Source organism: Anabrus simplex, chromosome X (genome assembly GCF_040414725.1).
Source record: "Anabrus simplex isolate iqAnaSimp1 chromosome X, ASM4041472v1, whole genome shotgun sequence".
NCBI classification, from domain to species: Eukaryota; Metazoa; Arthropoda; class Insecta; order Orthoptera; family Tettigoniidae; genus Anabrus; species Anabrus simplex.
Genome location: NC_090279.1, coordinates 219,063,431 through 219,083,219, shown reverse-complemented (window position 1 = coordinate 219,083,219; position 19,789 = coordinate 219,063,431). Strand labels below are relative to the sequence as shown.

At 41.1% G+C, this 19,789-nt stretch overlaps 1 protein-coding gene across 1 annotated transcript in view; it reads right to left on the bottom strand.

Annotated features, from left to right (window-relative positions):
* Positions 1–19,789, bottom strand: part of Usp32 (Ubiquitin specific protease 32) — a 187,024-nt gene that overhangs the window by 103,250 nt on the left and 63,985 nt on the right. Inside the window, exons 14-15 of the mRNA XM_068230610.1 lie at positions 3,909–4,065; positions 3,691–3,832 (exon numbers count right to left, since the gene is read on the bottom strand). Coding sequence (XP_068086711.1) covers positions 3,691–3,832; positions 3,909–4,065 — 299 coding nt within the window. The remainder of the gene's footprint in view (positions 1–3,690; positions 3,833–3,908; positions 4,066–19,789) is intronic.

Sequence of the window (19,789 nt, the reverse complement as noted above, 5' to 3'; positions counted from 1 at the left end):
TCGTAGGTTGTGTGTTTCCAGTGTTACGTGTTCCATGAACACAGGACAGTTTTGGCCAGAACTAGGAACATATTAAGTTCCAAGTGCTGCTTGCCACGTACGCGTTGCATTTCAAAGTAATGAATTGCAACCCATTGATGTTTTTCCAGGCTATCACCTTTAAATTTTCTTATTATAATGATTGTTATCAGATTCCCCCTGAATTAATTTTCAACAGGAATCGATGATGACTCCAAGGGAGTCGAAACTGGTCTTCTTATAATTTTAATGTGTTTTACAATGTGTTAAATGTTGGAACATCCCTCAAACTCTGTCTTATTAGTGCCAATGTAGTCGTGAAAATTAAATACTCATCAGGCAATATACACAGTTCAAAAAAATTAGGGGAACATGTTTTGTAACGTCTGGTATGTGAACGTTAATTTGGTAGATGGGGTTTCAATGGTCATACAGCCTACCTTGAGACCTTAGCTACTCAGGGTACGTCAAATCAAAGTTATACTCTATCTGTAGGCGTAGCCATGCATTAAACTGTCAGGTGACCCCTCAGAACAAAGTGAATAGCGGTGCGTCCGTGTGTCATGAGGTACACAGACTACTGCGGTTATTTGAGCATGGTGAATGTCAACCAGCACATCCCACAAGACTTTTTGCTAGGGGCTTTAAGTCTCACCAACACAGATAGGTCTTATGGCAACGATGGGATAGAAAAGGGCCAGGAGTTGGAAGGAAGCAGCCATGGCCTTAAGGTACAGTCCAAGCATTTGCCTGGTGTAAAAATGGAAACCCACGGAAAACCATCTTCGGGGCTGCCGACAGTGCAATTCGAACCCATTATCTCCCGGATGCAAGCTCCCAGCCGCGCGCCTCAACCCGCATGGCCAACTCGCCTGGTTTGAGACATCTTAACAAGGTCCAAGTCACAAGGGCCGTCACTTTGATCTAAGAAGGATGGACTTTTCATTGTGTTGCTGTGGATCTCAATGTCTCCCCGTCAGTTACTCAACGCTTGTGGAATCGCTACAACGAGACAGGCCAGTTCACAAGGAGGGTTGGACAAGGTCGTGGACGCATGACAACCCCACAGGATGACATATCTGACCATCTGCGCGTTGCAGGGTCGTTCAGCAACTGCCAGAGAACTGCAACAAGACCTCAGGAGGGTCACTGGAGTCACGGTGTCTGACCAGACAGTAAGGAACAGATTAAGAGAAGTGTCCTCAAGACCCAGACGTCCTGTCGGAGTGCCCCGTTTAACGCAGCAACATCGCGTAGCACGCCTTCTGTTTGCCCGTACCCATGTCAACTGGCAACTTCGCCAATGAAGACCTGTGTTGTTCACAGACGAGTCCAGATTTCCCGACACAGCGCGATGGACGTCAACGTGTATGGAGACACCGTGGTGAGCAGTACATGACAAATGTTGTCCAGGAAGGCAACCAATTCAGACAAGGTTCTGTGATGATGTGCGGTGGCATCAGTATTGGTGGCCGTACGGATCTTGTCGTCGTCCGTGGTAATCTTACCGCTGCGGGGTACATCGAGCAGATACTGCTACAGCATGCGTTGCTTGCTGCGTACGGTGTTTACCCTGAATTCGTACGCATCCACGGCTCATATAGCGCGAATCATCAGAGCTGTCTTGCGAGAACTAGACATTCAAGAGATGGAATGACCAGCAGTGAGTCCCGACCTTAATCCCATCGAGCATCTGTGGGAAAGGCTTGACAGAAGTGTTCATGGGCATCCTGTTCCTCCACAGCCTCTCCAAGACCTCAAACAGGCTCTCATTGAAGAATGGGACCTGATACCTGATATAGAGGTCAAAGTGACCTCTATCGACTTATACGTAGCATGCCACATAGGTGCCAAGCTGTGATAAATGCTCATGGAGGACACACACCATACTGAAGCTCTCCAACTGAGATAAAAATTAACCCTAGAGGACTGTTATCACTTTGTTTTTCTCCTATTTGGACATTTCCGTTTGTGTTCTGAAAATGAACGTGAATCCATCGATTTTTCTTAATTACTTCAACGGTAAAGAATAAAGGTTTAGTTGGTAACATTCCTGGGTGTGAGGTATTGTTTTGTGGAGCATGGCATACGTTCAAAAACATGTTCTCCTAATTTTTTTGAACTGTGTAGTTCTTATCAAAGTGACAAGATAGAGAAATTGAAGGATGGGCAGCTAGAGGCCATTGAAATGAAATGGCATATGGCTTTTAGTGCCGGGTGTGTCTGAGGACAACTTCAGCTTGCCAGATGCAGGTCTTTTGATTTGACGCCCATACGTGACCTGCGCTCCGTGATGAAGATGACACACCCAGCCCCCGTGCCAGCGAAATTAACCAATTATGGTTAAAATTGCCAACCCTGCTGGGAATCAAAACGGGGATCCCTGTGACCAAAGGCCAGCACGCTAACCATTTAGCCATGGAGCCGGACAGAGGCCATTGAGAGTGTTCAAAAAGGGATGGCGAGTCACGTCGCATCAAACTCCATTGACATTCACCCCCCACCCTCGAGTCATAACCAATATAACCTCATATGCGTAAAAGTTGGTCTGATTTGAGAACTAAAGAAGGTCTGAGGGAACCCATATTTGCCAAATATCTATTGATCAGTTGCGCCCACAGTTTATAGGAGAGTCATTTTGAAGCCCTCAGCCGTTGTCTGCTTTTAACAGGATCCACACTTGTGCTGAATTACTTTAAAGTGGGGCAAAACGCCATCTCCTCTGTTGTCCCCAGAAATTTTTGTTATCCAGGCGGGAATAAGACGTAAAAATGAATATGATAACATTTAAATTTATTCCCCTAGGGGCATTAACAGTAATAGAGAGGTAAACATTAACTGCAAACCAGAACTATTTTAGTGTTATTAGCACGAACAAGACATAACAGAGTATTCTGAATTTCTAGTGTTCTACTGCTCGTTCATAATCATGTAACACAGGCGCTTCCCACTCCATTTCTTTAGAGTGCCAATGGGTTTGTGAAGTCCCGCGGAATCGAGTGCTCACATGAAATTTCATGGCAACCCAGACACCAATCGCACACGGCAGTACATGGTAGTCAAGCTAAATATTTAAGATCCTATGTAATTGATGCAATTATGCTGCCAATAATGAAGATTTATCATATGAATAAACAGTTTTACAGTATTTACATTTTAATCTGGAGCACTTAATGTCTCAAATACTATGTATCTAAGATATATTAGCCGGGCAGTCTGTAAAAACAGAAGGGTGGTGCGGCCATTTAAAAAGTCCTAGGGAGAACACTGAGCAAGTTGTGTTAGAATTAACGACAGGAGTTGTGCCATTTACTGTTTGCAACTTCTGCAGCCACAGAGTGGAGGAGTGGATTAGGCCCTTCTTGTCATGAGACAAAGCAAATGTTGCCATCACCACCACTTCCCGTTTCCCAGCTATGGCCGGGTGGAGATAAATGTCGTTCCTCTCTATATTTTTCAGTATATTCCCTGTCGGTTATAAGTGGGGCTGAGCAGTATGAAGGCCACAACGAGAGTAAAACTTTTATTTTTTTTAGCATAACATTGGGATGTCACAATAGGAGCAATATTCAGTCAATATTGTCTAGCTTAGAGGAGGATGTAAGAGCTAAGAAACAAAGTGAAAAAAACACGTAATTTGCTCTTCAACTGTAAAAGGAGAGGGAAAGCTACCTGTTCAACTCGTAGAGGTGCATGTTGTCGGTGAAATACTGGGTGAGAGACCTCGTGTTACTGACGCACTGCAAGGCCGCGTTCATAAAGCACGTGTTCCCCAGGTTGTTGAGACCCGTGGCTCCTTTCTCCGAAGGGACGGCTGCAACAACGCAACAAGCCTCAGCGTCAACTGCAATGCCTACGACACCCACCTCTTAGAGCGACGCGATCCGTACCTTGCTTGCGCTTGTCCTGCAAGTGCGTCGCCAGCGACCCCATCTCCTCGGGCCACGTCAAGTCCTTGTTCCGCACCTCTATCAGCAGCTGGTCCTCGTCTATTATGCCCAGTTCCTCCAGAGTTGGCTCCTCGTCCTCGATCAACAACATGTTGTTCTGAAAGAAGAAACCTTATTGCAAATGATCTTAATTACAGGGTCCAGACTTCCACAACAAGTTTATAGCCTGCAACGGTTATGAACAAGCAAAGTGAAAAACAGCCAAAATTGGTTAGAACGTTTTTGTGGGGATCGAATACAATGTCATAAAGAGGGGATGTGCTAAAAAATTAAAAGCAATTATGCTGTAAATTTAAGGTTATGTTTGAATATAAAAATAATTATGATGAAAACAAAGAAACAAGTGTTTACAATTATAATTAATGAAATAAAGAACTAATACATTATAAGAACACCAACATAGTAAAACATCAAGGAAAAACGTTCTTAGAGACAAACTATATTGTAGTTATTGTAGGAATGTCCAACATCTGGGCGATTTGCACACGTTTCAAGTGTGGATTAGCATCCACTTTCTCAATAAACTTTAATTTTTTCATCATTTGTAAACTGTCTAACGTACTTCTTCTCCATAACCGAATGTCCTACAAACCACTATGCATACGTACAGAAGGCCTAATTTACGCAATTCGCTTAAGAATGCATAATTAAGCACCGGCATGAGCTACTGTTGCGCAATCCAAACAAACACAAGCTCACATCAAAGACTGGCTTGAAACTGATGCTCCCTGCAGCTGTAGGCCAATACACTAGGGCCGTGAAATTAAGTTCTCTACCAAATCCTTACCCAGGCCGGTCATCGCTGGTGCAACGTGGCCGGGGATGCTAATTTAAATTTTTTGTGGTGTGAGTTACAAACATACTAAAGAATCCAGATTTCTTTAGCACGTATTTAATAGGACATGGACTAGGACCTTGGAATAATGATGTAATAACCAGTGAAACGTGCTAGAGAGCGACGTCTTAACCAGTTTCAACTGTATTTTTATTTTCAACATCTTCCTCCACCTGGAGACTGCCAAAGACAAAGAATACACTAAAACAACATTATTAAAAAAATAAGTTATAAGTAAATTACAAGTTCATGATCTCAGTCTGACGGAGAGAGAGATTTATTAAAGAAATAAATCATCCGTCCTCCAATGAGGACGACCATTTGGATCTGGAATACAGTTTCAATTTCAATTAAGTTTAAAAATATCAAAAAATGAAAATTTAATCGTTAATGCTCTTATATTCTTTTTGCAAGGGTTAGTGGGGGAGGAATGTTAATCATGTTTCCAGGTATAGATGAAAATTAATGATTTGCTGAGAGTCCCTCAGGATCTGTATTACTATTTTTTCTAACTCGCAGAATGAAACTTTCAAATTTTTTAGGAAGGTCAATGTCTCACTAATGCGGGTGCCTCTTGCTCCAAATAAAAGGCCTCTGACAATCCACCTATCGATAGGCATTTTGTACTTGCATGACAGGCAAGGCAAGCACGGAACATCAATAGCTTCTTTTCTAGGTTCACATCCCGAGCCTGATTTAGGTCTCTTTCAAAGCAAACGGTGGGATCTAAGACCATTGCTTCAATGTCCTTTCTGTTGATGGCTACGATGTCAGCCCTCGGATTAGCGTCATCGGTAGATATGCAGTGAACCTCCCATCCACGCTGTCTCAAGCCTTGAGCAATCGACGTTCTTACACGATGGTGGCGATGGTTGCGCATTAGCTCAGTGCTCCAGCAGAATCCTAGCACATGTCCAAGGGTTACTGTTTCGTTGTAGCCATTTTGGCGGCAACGGATTGTGCTGAATGACCTACCAGGAACCGACCCGACTGCGGTGGGGTTGCACGACATCTTCACTGCGTTTATGTATACAGAAGAGGACAGAGATGATTTATGAGTCATCCAGGAGATGGCTTTCGGGCAGTCTGAATATAACACTCCCTTACTCCCTTTCCTTTATGTGGGAGCTGGTACCACGACTGAAAGAACTGATTTCTCATAATTTCACATAGTTTTCTTTCGTCAATCTTTGGGGGGAGACTTTCATTTTGTATGTCAAGTCTGTGGAGTACCATATCTTGTTCTTCAGGTAACTTCCTTACGTTTGCTAGATGAACGTCCTGAATATGGAGTAAGCGATTAAAAATATTGTAATGCTCTATACTGGCCTCCCAATCTGCGCAAATTATTCCCATCCCTCTGACCTTTCTGGCACTATACAGCATTGAATTTGAGTATCATCTGGCAGCATCATTATTTTTTCACAGAACTTCTTATAATTTTGTCCAGATCTTTAGGAAAAGTGTTTGATAGCTGTGTCAGAGGGGCACATTGTAGAGGATAGATCAAACCCGGCCAAACAAACTCATTAATAATCTTGATCTATTGCTCTGGTTTTAGAAGTTTTGTTTTTACCAGATTATTTAAGTCAAAAGTTATTGTGCTTATTAGTTTATGTCTGTCAGGAGAAATGTCATTGTTGAAATCAATTCCTAAATACTTGATTCGTTCATTGTTTGTTTTTATCGATGGGATTATTGATCCTTCGAGTGTAGTGACGTTTCCTTCAGTTAATTTTTCTTTCTTCAGGATTATAGATTTGCTTTTTAGAGGCTGGATATGTAAACCAATTTCTGCAAAGGTGCTTTCAGCTAAATTTAACAAGGTAGTAGCATCACTTTCGTTTTTGCTGAGTATGACTAGGTCATCTGCGAAAGCAAATTACGATAACTGCGGTAGATCATCAGATAAAATATAGCCATGGTCAGTGAGATTTTGTATTACAGTATTCATTGCTAAATTAAACAGCAATGGTGAGACACGGGACCCTTGGGCTACGGCACAATTTTGAGATGGGTTTTGATTTCTTATTGCCGGCCCCATGGTGTAAGGGTAGCGTGCTTACTTCTTACCCGGAGGCCCCGGGTTCGATTCCCGGCCAGGTCAGAGATTTTTACCTGGACCTGAGGGCTGGTTCGAGGTCCACTCAGCCTATGTGATTAGAATTGAGGAGCTATCCGATGATGAGATAGCGGCCCCGATATAGAAAGCCTAGAATAACGGCCGAGAGGATTCGTCGTGCTGACCACACGACACCTCGTAATCTGCAGGCCTTCGGGCTTAGCAGCGGTCGCTTGGTAGGCCAAGGCCCTTCAAGGGCTGTAGTGCCATAGGGTTTGTTTTGATTTCTTATTATCAGCTTCCACAAGCAGAGCAGTTTTCCCTTAGAAGGTTGGATAAGATGAGACCTTCGTGTGGGAAATAACACACAAAATCATCAGCTGCTGCCTTGCAGTGAGGCAGGGGACTGCCAAAGGCTATGGGGGACCACCCTGAAAGAAAATCCTCCAGTACGTTAGGCCTAGCAAGTCAGTACAGGAGTACAACACTGCAGTTGCTTTCAAAACGAAAACGAGCCTCGGAAAGAAACATATTCTGAATGTCGACAATACTTCAAGTACTCTCTGAACTAAATAACGTCGTGTCCGATGTTCATCCAAGATGCACGAGAAGAACCGAATATAGAAACAAGCTTCACATTGGAACCCTAAACTAGTTGTTTTTACGTCGCACCGACACAGAATCTTGTCAATCTTATGTTAATTTTAAGGACACTTCCTCTAAAGCATTACTTTGTCAATTTTATATATTTTTCATCTAAACAGTGTTATGTGGCTGAAGATGTTGATAATATACGAAACATGTACCACTTTCGACCATTAAAAATTGCCTTAAGCAATCATTGTATCGACTAGGTGGAAAATAAATTAAATACTTAATTGTGAACAGATAGGTCTTACGACGACGATGGGACAGGAAAGGGCTAGAAGTGGGAAGGAAGCGGCCGTGGCCTTAATTAAGGTACAGCCCCAGCATTTGCCTGGTGTGAAAATGGGAAACCAAGGAAAACCATTTTCAGGGCTGCCGACAGTGGGGTTCGAACCTACTATCTCCCGGATACTGGATAATGGCCGCACTTAAGCGACTGCAGCTATCGAGCTCGGTAAACGTAATAACTAACAGGAAAATGCAACGAAATCACGGATTTAATGAACCATAGACATATTCGCATCCTAGGGCTAAATGAAACCAAATGGAAAGGTTGCAACATAAGAATGTTAGAGGATGGATATAAATTGTACTGGAGCAGTAATCCTGCAGTGGGGAGGAATGGAGTTGGTTTTATACCACATAAGGTACTGATAGTGTAGCAGATGTCTCATTCATCAATGAGAGATTAATCAAAGCTAAGATATGCCTAAATGGAGAAACCCAAACTGTGATCGAAGTTAATGCTCCCCAGCAGGGTTGTATTGTAGTGACGACCAAAAAGCAAGCTTCCTAGAAAAACTAGGACATCATTGATGAAGACAATATAATGATAACTGGGGATTTTAATCCCCAGGAACTGATAGATCAGATTAAGAAGGAATTATTGGTCCATATGGATTTGGTAATTGGCGTAGGGATGTGGCGACCCCATCGTCCAGTGGGCAACCACTGCAATCAGCCTCCCGAGTACTGGCGGGTAAACCATAGACTTGACTGGCATGAGGAAATGCGTGTCAGGCACTGACCATTAACAAAGTATCAACGTGAAGATCCATGGTAGGCCTAGCAAGCCAGTGGTAGCGTCTTCGAATTGCTTTCAACAATCAAACGAGCCTCGGATGGAGATCAAAAATAATACCGAAATTGACAAAGTCTTCGAGCAGATCTGGCAGGTGTGACGGCCAACATGACTCCAATGAAAGACAGATATGTCCGAAGAACAATGTAAGAACTGGGACTATGAATATTTTGACCCTGACTGGAAAAACTGAAGAACTTATCGATATGAACAGGAAAAATCTATCCATATTGGGAATGAGTGAAACAAAATGGAGAAAGGCAGGTAGCAAGATTCTCAGAGATGGTTACAAATTAGTATGGAGTGGACGTGAGAAAGAGGCCAGAAATGGTGTAGCTTTCCTGATAACAAAAGACATAGACGCCATTACCGAAGTATCCTATAAGAATGATAGGATCATTAAATTATCTATGCAGCTAGAGTCCACAAATTACACGGTAGTGCAGGTATATGTAGTGCTCAAGAGAAGGAACAATTCTGTCAAGATCTAGAAGATATGATTGATGCAAATGTCATCATCATTGGGGACTTAAATGCACAAGTTGGGACAGACAGACTTGGTTATGAGGAAATTATTGGACCACATGGGTTCAGAAACAGAAATGCAGAAGGTGAACAACTGCTTGATTTGTGCAGAAGAAATGGATTGATCATCAAAAATACCTTCTTCCAAAAACAAGACAGCCACAAGATAACAAGATATAGCTGGGATGGAAAACATAAGTCGCTCATCGATTATATCATCACTAACAGAGGAGGAGGGAAATATGTAACTGATGTCAAAGTTATCCCCAGTGAGAGTATGGACAGTGATCATACATTATTGATTGCAGACCTAAATCATGTGGCTAACACAACCCCGAAGAAAAGAAAAAGAAAACGTAAAATGAAGACTTGGAAATTAGAAGAAGCCAAGATGAAAGAAGAATATAAAATAAGGATACAGAGACACTTACCAAAAGGGGAAATGAATACAGTAGAAGAAGAATGGAAAATTTTTAAGGATACTTTGGTGGTTGAAGCTAAAGACCTGTGTGGAGTAACAGGATCGACCATGAAAGAGAAAGAGACGCCTTGGTGGAATGACAGAGTCAGACTGGCTATAAAAGAGAGAAATTGGGCAAAAAAGATGCTAGAGAAAGAAAAGCAAAGAGATGCACAAGATCCAGATGGCCAAGAAATAACTAAACAGGGCAAAAAAACTTAAAGCTAAGAGGATAGTAAGAGAAGAGAAAGAGAAAAAATGGAATGAGTTTGTGGAAAAGTTGGGAGAGGACAGCAGAGGAAACAAACTTCTTTACATAGTAATTAAAAACAAGCGAAATAACCTGGAAGACATCAAGGTAATAGAACAGGACAGTGGGTCAGTAGTACGAGAGGAAGATGGATCAGGAGAGAATTCAAGACCTACACTGACAAGCTCCTGGATGGAGAGGCATCAAATGTAATTCAAAACAGAGAAGAATCTGGAAAAAGTGAAGAGCCCAGTAAAAATATGGAGCCACCAATCACATGGCTGGAGAAAGAGAAGAGCCTTAAAAGTATGAAGAAAAGGAAAGCTGCGTGAATAGATGAGTTAAGTGTGGACATGCTAAGAGCAATCCAATGGCTATATAGACTCCTAAATGTAGAATGGCAGCTAAATACCATCCCAGAAGACTGGAAGAAAGGTATAATTGTACCTATATTCAAGAAAGGCAGCAGACAGAAATGTACCGACTACTGTGACAACACTCTACTCTCTCATGGATTAATAATTCTGGGGAAAATGATACAGAATAGACTACGAGAAATTGTAGAACCACTTTTAGAAGAGGAACAATATGGCTTTAGGCCTGGAAGATCAACAACAGATCCTTAGTGTCAGGATGCTAATGGAAAAACATTGGGAAAAAGAGAAGCCTTTATATCTACTGTTCCTTGACATCAAAAAGGTCTATGACAGCATACCAAGGGAGTTTATTTGGGAGTGCCTGAGAAAGATCAAAGTTCGAGACAGTCTAATTTCAAAAGTTAAGGTGCTTTACGGGAAAACCAGAAGCCGTGTACAAGTCGGTTAGGGACTGTCAGACTGGTTTGAGACAAAAAGGGGAGTACAACAAGGTAGTGCTTTGTCGCCCCTATTATTTATCAATGTAATGGATACCATATTAAAGGCGCTAAAAGAAAAGGGGAAACAAGACTTAAAAGCATTTGCATTTGCAGATGATGTAGTAATTTGGGATAACTCAGAGAAAGATGTAGAAGAGAGACTGCAGGGGTGGAGTCAGGAGTTTGAGAGATATGGATTAAACATCAACAAGGCTAAAATGGTGGTGTTGAAGGTGCAGAAGAGCGACAATCAGCCAGAAATCATGCTAAATGGCACTAAGCTGGACAGTGTTACAGAATTTAAATACTTGGGTAGTATAATGTCCAAGGATAACTTAGCTAAATATGAAGTAAACAGTCGAATCAGCAAAGCAATACATTTTTACCTTCAAGTAAGACAGCGACTATGGGATAAACAAGCACCACTCAAAACCAAGATGACACTGTATACATTAACAAGAAAGGACAAGCAGCAGAAATGAAGTTCCTATGCACAATGATCCAGAAGACCAGGAGGGATAAAATCAGGAATGAAAAAGTCAGAGAAGACGTAGGATAAAATCAGGAATGAAAAAGTCAGAGAAGACGTAGGACTAGAAGACTCCTTCCTTCAGAAGATCCAAAAGGCAAGTCTGAAGTGGTTTGGTCATGTGAAAAGAATGAGTGCCAACAGGTCTGCAAGAAAAAGAGTATGAAAGAGAAATCAGGGGAAAGAGACCAGTGGGCAGACCTAGAGAAAAATGAACAGACTTAGTGAAGGATGTAGAGGAGAGAGGTCAGGATTGGGAGCGGATTGTGAACGAAGAATGGTTCATGGACAGAACAAAATGGAAGGGGCTCGTATACCACACCTGGGAAACTGGAGTTGGTCAACGTTGATGATGATGATGGATTTGGTAACAAATGAGGAGGGTGAACTTCTGCTTGATCTACGTACACGAAACCACTTCCGGTGAAGAACTCGTGGTTTCAGAAATAGGATAGCCACAATAGGTCAAGTGGAGAAAAGGTACATGATGTAAAAGTTATACCTAGTGAGAGCCTTGATAGTGACCATAGACTCCTCATTGGAGACCTAAGAATCACGAAACCTATTATTAAAGTAAACAAGAAGAAAAAAACACGAATTAAAGACTAGAAATTGAAAGATGTGGAAATCAAACAGCAGTTTCAAGAGGAAATCAGAGCTAAAATACCAATAACAGACACAAAGAAAGGTAATGAAGAATGGAATGATTTTAAGGCAAGTCTGGTTGGTAGTGCAGATAAAATACGTGGAAGAAAAAACAGAAGAGTTAGAGAGAAAAGAACATCTTGGTGGAATGATGAAGTGAAAGAAGCCATAATGAAAAGGAATAAAGCCAAAGAAAACTCTTGATGTTGCTAAGTTTGACAGAAGAATAAACAACGACCGAATAGACAACAATAAATTGGAAGAGATGGCAAAAGAATACAGATACAGGAAGTTTGAAGTCAAGAGAACTGACAGGAAGAAAAAGATAAAAGTTCAGAAGAATTTACAACTTATTATTATCATCATAATAATAATTATTATATTATCATCATCGTATGGCATTTACAAGCATAATATGTAAACATATACAATGAACATATAAATTAAAATATAGAGGTAATTAAACTAGAATGTCCAGCTTCAACAACCAGTCCACCGCACTTGGTGTCAATTCATGCAGAGCCCGTAAACCGTCCTTAAATGCTGACAGTGGACAGCTCTCAACAACAAGAAGCAATATCTGTTCTCAGCACCACACTCACACGCAGCACTTTCACAATATCCCCACTTTTTCGTCACATATCGGCACCTGCCATGGCCTGTTCTGAAACGGTTGGGTTTTGACCACTCATGTCGAGGAAGATCGAAACCTGGCACTTTCTTCGTTGGGTTTTTAATCAAAAAGGCGTTGGTGGGTAGACATTGTTCCCATCGCTGTCTCCATTCTGCTGTTACACTGAATTTTTCATAGGAGTGTAGATCAGTCCAGAGTGGATTCTGGGATTTTAACCTCATCACAGGTGGATCTCGTAAGGTATTGAACAAGAGCGAGTTCCTGTGTGCAAAGGTCTTCTTGAGCAACTGTACTTTCGCTGCTTTTCTCCTCATATCTGGAGGAGCAATGTTTGCTAAAACAGGCAGCCACTGAGTAGGAGTGGACCTCACTGTACTAGTAACAACTCTCATGGTTTCATTGAGCTGTACGCCAATCTTGCTCGAATGTACGCTGTTTTCCCCACACGAGAGCGCAGTACTAACCAGCCGAGTAGGCTAGAGAAAGTGAACCAGCCCGAAGAGTGTTTGCATCTGCACTCCAGTTGCTGCCCGCTAGTTTATGCAACAGATTTACTCTTGTACTCAGCTTCTTTGACAGATTCAAGCAATGCTGTTTGAATGACAAGGATAGATCCAGTGTGAGACTTCTGTTCCCTTAAAAACCACATGTAGCTTCCGATTAGCTTCCATGTTATGCAAGTGAAAAATTTACAACTAAATTGGAAGAAGACAGTAAAGGGAATATGAAAATGATATATGTAATAGTAAAAAGTAAAAGTTTAGATAAAGAAGCAATTACAGCTCTGGAGACAGCAGATGGGAATATAGTTCGCAATATGAAAGATATTAGGGATACAATGGGACAGTATTTTGACAGGGTCCTAAACGGCCCTAAAGAGATCTCTGTTGAGGATGTAGGACAGAAAACAATAGAGGAAGATATCCCAATTACATGGACAGAAGTAGAGCAAGCTCTCCTTAGGATGAGAAGTGGTAAGTCAGCAGGAGTTGGTAAAGTTACAGCTGACATGATTAAAGCTGCTGGTCTGCCAGGAATACAGTGGCTGTATAGAGTTCTCAGAACAATATGGAAGGATAATGAAATAGCTGAAGATTGGACAAAAGGGGTGATAGTTCCTACCTTTAAGAAAGGGAGTAGAAGTTAAAGTGAAAATTACAGAGGCATTACCCTATCACATGTCCTTAAAATGATGGAGATCATTGAGCCAGTGTGATGCTTGCTTGTTGTTTTAAGGGGCCTAACATCGAAGGTCATCGGTCCAGAAGCCAGTGTAAGGGATATACTAGAGTCTATCTTAGAAGAGGAACAACATGGCTTTAGGGCTGGAAGAAGCACAACAGATCTGATATTTGCTTTGAGGATGTTGGCAGAGAACCACTGGGAAAGAAGAAAAGACCTAATTATTGCGTTTATGAACCTTGAAAAGGCATATGATAATGTTCCTAGATCAACTATTTTGGAAAAGTCTCAGAAAACTTGGTGTACCGGAGTACCTTATTAGGAAGATCCAAATGCTAAACACTAATTGCAAAAGCTGTGTCAGAATTGGAGATGGTCACTCTGAATGGTTCAATACAACCAAAGGAGTACAACAGGGAAATGCCTTATCACCTCTTCTATTCATAGCAGTTATGGATACCATTTTAAAGGAACTAAAAGGAAAAGGTAAAAAAATATCTTCAGGCTCTGCTGTTGGCAGACGATGTGGCAATATGGGATGAAACAGAGGAGGGAGTGCAAAATAATCTGAATGCATGGTGTAAGAAGTTTGATGATAATGGAATGAAATTGAACCCATCAAAAACAGTAGCACTGAGAATCAGCAGACATTATACAGAATGCAAGATAAAAATACAGGACAATAATAATAATAACAATAATGCTTTACGTCCCACTAACTACTCTTTTACGGTTTTCGGAGACACCGAGGTGCCGGAATTTAGTCCCGCAGGAGTTCTGTTACGTGCCAGTAAATCTATCGACACGAGGCTGACGTATTTGAGCACCTTCAAATACCACCGGACCGAGCCAGGATCGAACCTGCCAAGTTGGGGTCAGAAGGCCAGCGCCTGAACTGTCTGAGCCACTCAGCCCGGCTAAATACAGGACCAGCAAGTTGAAGTAGTACACTAATTCAGATATTTAGGAAGCGTAATGGCTAGTAATAATAGAGCTGAGATAGAAATAACAGAGTAACCAAAGGCCCTAACTTTTACAGTATCGTTAGACACCTACTAGGGGATGAGAAGGTCTCACCAAAAACAAAAATGATCCCGTACAAGTCATATTTCATTCCCATCCTTACATATTCTCTAGAAAGTTGCACACTAACATCAAATGATTGTAGCAGGATTCAAGCCTGTGAAATGAAATTTCTTAGAACTGCCCTCCAAAAGACAAGACTTGATCACGTGAAAAATGATGAGATCCGATCTAATTTAGGTCTCAATGAATCGATGGAGGAAAGGCTTAGGTCATCTAGACTTAAATGGTTTAGGCATGTTAAATAAATGAATAGCACAAGGTTATCATGTGCTTATTTGGAAAAGAGAATAACAGGTAGAAGACCAGCTGGAAGACCAAGAAGAAGATGGATGGACCAACTGAGGGAAGACGTGGAGGGAAGAGGATGGAATTGGGAATTTGTCATGGACAACAAAATCTTTTCTGAATAGGCAACTTTGGAAGACGCTCTTTTTCAAACACCCTACCTAGTTTGCTGGAAGGGCAAACCGATGATGATGATGATGATGATTACCAGCTTCCACCTGAACTGTGTTCTTTGTAAGAGATGCTTCAATTAGTAAATGTGGAGGAATTTCAGATTGTCGAAGAGATTGTTTCGTGTGTTCATGTCCGATAGAGTCAAATGCTTTTGCGATATCTAAAATAATGATGCAACAATCCTTTTTGTTGCGTTTCGCATCCTGGAGGCAACCATTCACAAAGGAAGCGTTGACATGGGTTCCAGGTAATGGCGCAAAGCCACGCTGGTGAGGACTTAGTGTGACATATGAGCGCAGTCTCACATCTAGTACTCGTTCAGTTATTCTCCTAATCACCGAATATATGGTTATAGGTATCTATTCTTTAATATCATATATGTCTTCACCCTTATGTATTAAAATTGTTCTGGCCATTTTGAGTTTTGTAGGTACGTAGGAAAAATGAAGCATCATGCTGATGAGTAACGTCAGACATTTAGTAACAATGAGGTGTCGTAATACACGAACTGTAATATGATCTGGGCGTGGGGAGGTGTCAGCTTTAATGCTGTATAATGCCTTATGGACATCACCTACTGAAATATTCATACCAGCAGGTAAATCAGTGCTTTTTTCCATAAGAGAAAGAGGAGAATTGTTATTTTCGGTACCAAAAGTCCTTTCAAAATGATCCGAAATCGTAGTTATTGGGATTTTACAAGAATGAGCCTTATTAGTTTTATCCAAAATTTTGCGAGCAATTTTCTGCCTCTGATTATAGATATGATATTGAGCTACCTCGTAAGCATAACGCTCCCCGTTTCTCTCTCGTTGCCTTTTGGACCTTCGCTGTGGGTTACTAGAGGTTCTATGGTCATATTTACGATTATTTTGTAAATATCTACTTTTGTAATATCTAACAGCAGGGTGTTGAGGACCAGGTAATTGATTTACCTGATCTGCAAAGAACTGCATAACCTCGGAAGTAAAAGATTCCAGCTGATCAGCATCACCGTTTTGCGTAATGTTTGAAATCCTATCCTCCCAACTCTTCATAGAATTAATATTTTCAGTTTCATGATCAGCGACCATTGGGGTTTTTTCTGTCAACCGTAAGCTTTCCCAACATTCATGTTACTAGCATATTATATTTCGATTTTATTTCTCCTTTTTTCAGGATGAGATTTTCTTATGTGAATATTTACTCCTAACGTCGACTTACAACATTTATTACAGATAGGGCATGGAATTTCGTCACCAGTCTGTGAATCAACGTTGGGCATTTTAAGTCAGTACGTTTATTTTAACGTTGTAGGAGATGAACGTTATTTTGTTTTTCATAGAGTTACTAAGGTAGATATCGGAGCTGTAAGTATTCTTAGCGCTGTATCAGTGATAATTTTGGATAGATGGACGTGGTGATTATTGAAAAGAAAAAAAACCACTGTAAATCTAGTTCATACAGAGTACATAGAGTATACATACGGGTAGATATACCCACCCCATATGACCATATCAGATGTAACTAATGCGAATTCCGCCAGTTAGTCTGCCTCAAGAAGAATTATGCGCAAACAATGCCAAGCAATAAAATAAAGATGGCTGTTGACTTTGGCCTAACTTAGCTTCACAATTAAATGAAGAATCTTAACAGGAAGATCGCTTAAGATAGACAACACTACTACTTACGTACAACATATTCTTGCATCCTAATTTTGATTAAATGGCATTACGGAAGTCATAATTTTTGTGATCAGCATTAATAAACACAACATATGATATCAAGTTTTTGGAACTAATTCACGGCCTCCTATATTATCACCTGGTGTTTGAGTATGAGAAGAGAATCCCTGAGCGCTTTCAACCTCCAGTCGAACTCCTCGGTACTGTAATGATTTTGAAGGTCTTCATCAGCTCTATTGTCTTCTAAGGGACTGTCCCTCTCGCACCAATCATGAGACCCCTCACTTCTACGTCGCCTTGCTCGTATTTATTCATATATTATGGCACTGTAGGCAGGTAGACAGAATTGCCTTTTCTCTGTCTACTTTGTCTGGTTGGTCAGAGTGCATTTCAAATCTTACTGTGGGGTATAATAGACCTTCTCACATCAGACCAACGATCCAGACACTGATGTAGCAGAAATCGTCCAATATACATAGGCTATTCAGCAGGACATTCAAATGGGTGATGTAGAAGAGTAGCTAACTGAAGGAGACGTTACAGAGCTCGCCAACAAATCAGCACCACTATTCTCCAAGCTGATGATAATGAAGATGATACAAAATGACCGGTCTCTCTGCAGCAAAGGAAACATTCAAGGTCGCGATCAAATACATCGAGCAGCATCCAGCAGCAGCAACTATGGATGTTTTGTGGACAAATCATTGAGGGATGCATTTGTGAAATCAAGGAGGTCTAACGGGAAACGAAGGAACATTACAGACTCTCTAAAGTGAATTAACTTCTGTAAAGCACTTTCACAGAGTGCAGTAAAGTTTTATCAAACACAGCGTAACGAACACTAGGCCTGGAGAATAACTCTAAGTGTTCATACTGTTACTACAACCATAGCATTATGTGAAATTTTCTTTTTATTAGCTGTTACATTTCTTTCTGTATTTCTATTTGTTCCTCAGATTACACTACAGTGAAACCTCGATTCTCCGTTTTCCTAGGGACCATGAAAATAAAACGTACAATACGGGAAAACGGAATATCCGGGAATGAATGAAAACCATCAACAATTTGGCTAAACATCACAAAAATGAAATATGTATAATTATAATCTTACAAAAATTCCTAAACCAAACCAAACTACAGCCCCAGTGGGACTTTCTGCCAAGCGACCGCTGCTCAGCCCGAAGGCCTGCAGATTACGAGGTGCGCATGGTCAGTGCGACGAATCCTCTCGGCCGATATTCCTGCCTTTGTAGATCGGGGTCGCCATCTCACCATTAGATAGCTCCACAATTAAAGGTAATCACATAGGCTGAGTGGACCTGGAACCAGACTTACATCCAGGTAAAATTGCCTGACCTGGTCGCAATCGAACCCGGGCCCTCTGGATGAGAGGCGGGCATGTTAGACCGCGGAAGTGCATTAATTATCGGTACGCGAGTTCAAAATATAGATACTTTATATTCAATTTTACAGGAGAATCTTCGTCATTTTCCCGTGAAAACATCTTTCAGTTCAGCAACTTTGATTACGCTAGCCAAACTCTTCGATAAATCTAACAACGCCAAGCCAAACTACAATCGACCAAAAGTAGTTTTTAATTCTCTCATCTAATAAAATAAAGCACATTAGATACAAAAGCACCCAAAATGATGGCGAAATCCGTTCATTTCTTAATCTTTCATTTAATTTGGTCTCCGGTATACTGTTCGTAGTCAGTTTCTGGAAATCTCGTACCGCGCAAATTAGGCCTACACATCGACTTTTAAAGGTTATGTTGAACTCGAAAACATGGTTTCGAATGTATGTATCGATTCTTAAAAGTTCTCGAATGCATTAAATTCAATTATGCGCGTCACAAATCCAATCAAATTGGAAAGATAAAAGAAATATCAAAACTTCAGAAATTACGGTTATTCGTGACCTTGAGGTCATCTGGAAAGCGCGCTTACTGCTCATGTCAGTACGAGTTTGAAATGATACCAACCATTTAAAATGTAACGTGCGCAAATAAAACGACTGCGGTTTTTGGTATTTTAACACGAAAACATAAAATTCCCAGTCTTACATTAGAACCTAAACAGTAATAGGCAATCCCAAGACCTCCCATGGCTTTCTTTTTTTTAAATGTAAGGTGCAACGTCCGTTTTGGTCTCGCTAACATAATTATGTACGATAATATCAAAAATACTGAATTTGTGTTAAGAAGGAGCAGTTTCGATTCCTGCCTGAAAGCCCAGTTACTCTGCAGTGCCCTGAGGAAAGTGCCGAAAACCTCTTCGGCAGTACGATCGAAAAAATGTCAAAATATAAACATCTAACCCTGGACATAATATGGACGTTTTATAAGTGCGAACATTTGACGAAACTCGTTCTGTCTTCAAGCAGAGCTGTCGAAATGCGCCGTGTCTCCTTGCAATTGTTGTGGCCACTCTCTGCTTTATGATTTTCCGAGATTCTCTAAACAATACCACCCGAATGCGATGCTAAGATGGTCCCTTATGCAAATTCACCGCCGACTGCTTTTCCAGTACCGGTACAGTAGGCCCTACTTGCTTTAATTATCGCAGTGATCCATAAATATTCCATAGCTCTCCTTTCGTGAGATACAGTTTATTAAAAAACGATTGATAGAGGATTTAGCATTGACGGGACTGGAATTTCTGGACGGTTGATCCGGGAAATCGTTTCTTCGAGGAACGGATAATGCGGGACTTTTACAACGTGATTTAATTACGATGCTCGCGGGACCGCGTAATTTGAACGCATATTCCGGGAAAACGTATTTTCCGGGAACGGATAATCGAGGTTCCACTTACCTTCTTTTTCTTCTTGTATACTGGCCTTGTCCGGATTCTGTAGGCAATGGATTTGAAAAGATTTACTGTGTCAAATGTATAGATTTGTG